Source organism: Rhincodon typus, chromosome 4, assembly GCF_021869965.1.
Source record: "Rhincodon typus isolate 14 chromosome 4, sRhiTyp1.1, whole genome shotgun sequence".
Classification (NCBI taxonomy): domain Eukaryota; kingdom Metazoa; phylum Chordata; class Chondrichthyes; order Orectolobiformes; family Rhincodontidae; genus Rhincodon; species Rhincodon typus.
The window spans coordinates 49,169,968-49,176,095 of record NC_063335.1 but is presented as its reverse complement, the minus strand read 5'-3'; the positions used below and the strand labels follow the sequence as shown (position 1 = coordinate 49,176,095).

The 6,128-nt window shown below is 38.5% G+C and overlaps 1 protein-coding gene across 6 annotated transcripts in view; it reads right to left on the bottom strand.

Annotated features, from left to right (window-relative positions):
- Positions 1-612: 612 nt before the first annotated feature.
- LOC109917720 (neurocalcin-delta) overlaps positions 613-6,128 on the bottom strand; it is a 262,408-nt gene continuing 256,892 nt past the window's right edge. For all 6 annotated transcript variants that reach the window (XM_048596091.1, XM_048596090.1, XM_048596094.1 and 3 more), the window contains 2 exons: positions 3,489-3,594; positions 613-891 (listed from right to left, as the gene is read on the bottom strand). In XM_048596091.1, coding sequence (XP_048452048.1) covers positions 794-891; positions 3,489-3,594 — 204 coding nt within the window. In that variant the 3' untranslated portion in view covers positions 613-793. The remainder of the gene's footprint in view (positions 892-3,488; positions 3,595-6,128) is intronic.

Genomic DNA, 6,128 nt, shown 5'->3' with positions numbered 1-6,128 from the left:
AGGATTCACCTTGCGTGCAATGTAGCAGGAACTGTCTGCATAACAAAGCACAAAAGCAGACCTCCAGCAGCTCTTTGACAAAGAGCTTTACAATAAGTAGTTTTACAGAATACATTTCCCTTTACACATCTTTCAATTTGACAGGCTATAGCCTCCTTTAACTGGGGTTTAGCAGCTCAAAATGTGAGCATCCTCATTATAAACTCTACAGGAATTCCATCTCAAATTTATACTCATCATCTTAATCCTAACACTGGGTTTGACTGACTCCTAATATATTTGAGTATTAACATTTCCCACACAAGATTACAACACAAACATTCACCAAATTGACAGCTGCTTGCTTTAAACAACATTGATAACTTTTCTTTCTCTTTGTATGTAGTGGGGTGAAAAGTAACCCGCATTTGATCTGCTAGGGCACATCTCTCACAGATGTAAGTATCTGCTCCTTCCAGTTCTACAACTAAGAGGCACAAGGTTACAGAAATAAAACAAAATCAAAGCCTTTATAAATTACACCCTTTCTATTTAAATTTAAAAAAATCTAAGAGATTTCTGTTCAAAGTAACTACAATCATTGTAACAATATATTCACACTGAGGAAAAAAGTTTCTGTAAGAATTCCAGACACAGTTTTTAATTAAACAGCCATTTACAAATTCAGAATTGAAAAGCAAACAGGGCTAAAAGATGACAGGTTCAGCCATGAACAAGTGGCCAAGCCACTGGTGATGTAATCGCAGGAAGCAGAAACACAGTCACACTAAATGTCATATTCTTCATTTAGGAATTAGAATTGCCCGGCAGTGCTGGGATCGCATTGGAGGAGACGGACGATGGAAGGATCACTTTTGGCACCCCGGATGAACTCTTCAAGGGATAGCTTTCCTAGAATAAACAAGGAGAATTTCTGAACATAGTTCATATAGGTGTCATCAAGCAGACTAGAAAAATGCAAAGTACAGACAAATGGGGAGATGTTGGACAGCAAAGTTCACAATTTTTTGATTTTTTAAAATGTTTTTCAATAACAAGCATTATGTTTCTCCAGACAACATCAGACTTAACTGCGTATTTCAGCAAAACTTCTTTCCACCACTGGACTGCCTGAATCTGTACTCAGATCAACAATTCAGCCCTCATGCCTTTTGTCACAAGGTTTTCATGCTGTTTCACTGTGAATTAATCCAAATAACCAGCTGAAATATCTTGCCTGTCAAGAGTGAGATGGAAGGTCTCCCCCAATCTCTGAGTAGGTCAGTGCATTGTAGAACTAGGTACCAAACAGCAAGAGAAAAACATGCAAAGACTTGGGACTGACACTGGAAGCAATAATGGATTTTGGAGGGAGATGTGACCTTGACAGGCTCATATTTCCCCTCAGCATAATTCGCCTTCCACGTGCTCGCAGTTCTGATGATTTTGTTTATCTCAACCTTGTTTACCAAAGATCACTGTAGATATATTGGATAAATCCATTTTAAAAAATAACTGAAATAAAGATGGAAGCTGTTTTTTCCATCACAACTTCAAATAGCAGACCAGATGTTAAAAATTACAGACAGGTTCTTTGATCGTCAGATCAGTCAAGATGAAGAAATTTGATCTTGAGCTGCTAATCAAATTATTGGTCCTTTGAAAGGGAACGGGTGTTTTATTTATAGAGTCTAAATCATGACAACCTGGCACAAATGTGGCTTCAGTTGCTGGCAAGGTTAAATATGTAAATTTACAGACAGATTTAATGCATCTAAATGGCTGAACTATCAAGAGAACACTGTCCAAATGTAAGCTGTTTTAATACATTAATCCAACTTGCTTATTAGCTTATCATTAAAAGAGATGACTGACAGCTATCTTTTGGTTTGGAAAATATACCACATCTTTCATTATCTTGAGTCCAGTTTCTGGAATTGTCATTGAAGTTCATCAGCCAACAAGATTGCATTGTTTACATTTTAAAAATCACATCAGTAAACGTTTATGAAAGTCTCCACTATCAAAATACCTTATTGTGTAATAAATTTGTTGAGAAATATGTTCTGGAAAATAACAGTTTAACTCCTGTGCATATTCTATTCTCATTATTTCCTATTTCTTGCAGCTTTACATGTGAGGGCCATGTCCATGTCCCAGATTAGAGAGCTGATAAAGATAACCAATTTCAATGCTCTTCGCTAGAACTGTATTTATGTAGATTGCTCATGAAGAAAACAACAGGACTCATAGACAAAGTATAAACTGTGATATTAGCCTACAAATAAACTGCACGACAACACCTGCATTGCCTGTTGCTGGTCCAAATTAATCTTAGCTGGGCTGTGCTCACGATGGGAAATGACCAAGGTTCCCATTCCTGACTGCTATTTAGTGACCATTGGTAGAAAATGTCTGTGTGTTAACAATAGATATGGGTAGGCTCCAATGTGACAGTGTTTTTTTCTCTTGATTGACCTGTCTGGAAATGCTCAATACTCATCTTTAAAAAAAATGTTCTCTTAAGCAGCTACTGAAAATAATCTTCAGGGAAGGTGGGCAAAAGTGCAGAGGAAAATAGAATCTTTCAACATCTAACACACTTATGAAGAATTGCCATTTGTGCCTAAGCATCAGAAATAGTGAGAGGTTATAGATTAATGGATCTGCAGGAGTCACTGTCTTCAGGTGAGACAATGAAATATTAAATGTGATGATAATTTCCCAGGTAAAGTAATATTGATGGCTACCAAAACACAGAAGCATTTAATTCCTATGTGTTATTTCATTGCACTCATTACCTCAGACAATCTCAGTTTGTGCTTATAAAATACTGGATGAACAACTGCTTTAAAACAGCACAGACAGGAATTTTCATGTCAAGTTATAACGTGCTAATAATATTGTACTCATGCATGTGTAAATAGAACTGAAATGTTTAGCATTTTATTCACCGTTCTTCAACTAGTCATATTGGAAAGAAATGTATATAGTTACAGTTTATATTTTGCTTCCCCTTTTAAATACAGAGCATTCTTTGGGAGTTCTCCAACATACTTATTATAAAAGGTAAGTGCTAATGCACAATGGCATATTCTGTAAATACAAAGAGAGCGATGGATAATGGGTTATACTTCCAGTCAGCACTGCTGAATATTCTAGCACTAAATTTTTTGTGGTATGTTTTTAATCTGTGATATTGAACAAGTATAGGAAGGGTTAGAGGGATATGGGCTAAATGCTGGCAAATGGGACTAGATTAATTTAGGATACCTGGTCAGCATGGATGAGTTGGACCGAAGGGCATGTTTCTGTGCTGTACATCTCTATGACTCTATGACTAAGTTATTTTCAGAGGTTGTATATGAACATTATCAGTCAACAAATATACCCCAGTGTGTCTTATGTAAGAGATCATAATGATGAGCTGTTGGGGAAATTCTGTAAAAGTTAAAGATTGGATTGGAGGTGATTATAAATGAAGTCCTCGGTAGAAGCCAGGAACTTACCATCTCGGTTGGTATCCATCTGTCTGAAGATTTTTTCTGTCCTTTTCTCAGGTGTTGACTCATCTTCTGGCATCTTCATCACAGAAGAAACCATTTTATAGATTGCCTATAAAAAATTAAGAAAGGTACATCAAGCAGTTTTGCATTAACACAGATTCTCATTCATCAGTTGCTGCAGAGTTTCGCTATCAGCCTCATGCTGAGTTATGTACTTATGCATTAAATACAAACTTGCATGAAATCATTATTATTTCCTTTTGGAAGCTAAGTTAATGTGAAGGCAATCTGGTCCCTGTTACAAGCTTTGGCCTTACCTTGGATATTGCTTTGTTACAGTGAGACGGGTCACTGCCATAAGCAGTTCAACGGCCTATATTTGTTAATGGATCAATGCTTTCCAATATCAATTCACATCATACCCATGATCTGAGCTTGACATTGCCTTCATAAAAGCGAAATACTACAGACATTGAATATCTGAAATTAAACCAGAAATCGTTGGAAATACTAAGCAAGTCTAACAGCATCTGTGGAGAAAGAAACAGTTAATGTTTTGAGTTGAATTTGACTGTTCTCCACTTCATATTTGACCTGCTGAGTATTTCCACCTTCAAGTGTAGTGTCATGCACATTCCTCCAATCATTTTGAAGACAGCCAGAGATGCATTGGTTAGACAAGGTCAGGTTTAAATGGAAAAGCTGCCATATTATAGAATCCCTACAGTGTGGAAGCAGGCCATTCAGCCCATATCAACCCACCAAAGACCATCCCACTCAGACCCACCCTCCTATCCTAACCTATCCTATTTCTGCAACGCTGCATTTTCCGTGGCCAATCCACCTAACCTGCACATCTTTGGACTGTGGGAGGAAACCAGGGCACCTGGAGGAAATGCACACAGACACGGGAGAATGTATAAACTACACACAGACTGTCTCCTGAGACTGGAATCAAACCCAGGTCCCTGGCACTGTGAGGCAGCAGTACTAGCCACTGAGCCACCGTGCCACCTCTACTGTATCAGAAAGCATAGAAAGTTCAAATTTGTTTCAAACATGTTAGTCAATAAAATCAGACAACATCAGATTTTCCCGAGAGAGAAAAAGCAAATTGCTACAAGCGCAGAAAGACAGTTGATAAACAATTGTCACCTCAATTCATCAAAATTCCTGAATTCTTGAGTACAAGAAAAATAATGAAACATACACCATGCTATCTCTATGACTCTTTTAACTATAGATGGTTGTCTTATAACACGATAGTTGTGTTCTTGTGTGACCTCGCGCTATAGAAAATTGCGGTAATAAAAATCGCATTATAGGGAAATCGCTATACCTGTACAGGAGAACATTCGCGTCATCCCAACAGCATCCACTATTCATCAATCACATTACAGCCAATTCGCATCAACGAGACATGTGTTATAGCAGAACTACCTATATTCCTATTCAGCCTACTGTTTGTGGCCAGCGCTGGGTTTGATTTCACCGGGGTTTTTCTTGTTAGGCTAGGCTTCCTTCCAGGCCTTGCTGTCTGGCAGACCAAATATCTTCTTTCTTCTTCCCTAGCGGAAGTGGAAGACTAAGGTTGTCACTCCATCTCCAATTCAGGGATTCAGTCCTGTCAACTATAACTAACAATCCATTTTCACACAAGTCTACCCATTACTAAAATAGAGATCTGCATAGAATTCACAGCACAAAAATAATTCTTAGCAGGTATCCTCACACCGAGTTCATCTCAATATTTGTGAAGATTCATTGGAATTCCAAACAACTTTATATATCAAAATTATTTTGATGTAGGTGTCTCCTCTGAATACTGAACTACAGTTCCCACCTCTGCTGCCCTGTGAATTTAACCCCTTGAGAATTACATTTCCCTCAAAAGATAAGAAGTCAAGAAGATGTATGGCATGCCTTCATCAGTCAGGTCATAGAGTGTAGAAATTGGCAAATCATGTTGCAACTATAAAGAACTTTAGTTAGGCCACATTTGGAATATTGCATCCAGTTCTGGTCGCCACACTACCAGAAGGATATGGAGGGCTTGGAGAGGCTACAGAAAAGGTTTACCAGGATGTTACCTGGTTTGGAGGGTAATAGGTCTGAGGGGAGATTGGACAAACTCAGTTTGTTTTCACTTGAACTTCGGAAGTTGAGGGGCAACCTGAAAGGAGGCTTACAAAATTATGAGAGGCATGGATAGAATGGATAGTCAGAGTCTTTTTCCCGGGATAGAAATGTCAATTATTAGGGTATATAGGTTTAAGGTAAAAGGGGTAAGTTTAAAGGAGATGTGAGAGGCAAGATTTTTATTCAGAGGCTGGTAAGTGCCTGGAATGCACTGCCAGAGGTGGTGGTAGAAGCAGATACAATAACAACATTTATGAGGCATCTTGACAGATACATGAATAGGCAGGGAATAGAGGGATACAGACTGCATAGAGGCAAAAGGTTTTTAGTTTGGAAAGACATCATGTCTCGGCACCATCTAGGTGGGCCAACTTGATCCTGTGCTAGTGTAGCAATAACAAGGTGTAGAGCTGGATGAACACAGCAGGCCAAGCAGCATCAGAGGTGCAGGAAAGCTGACGTTTCGGGCCTAGACCCTTCTTCAGAAAATTTCTGAAGAAGGGT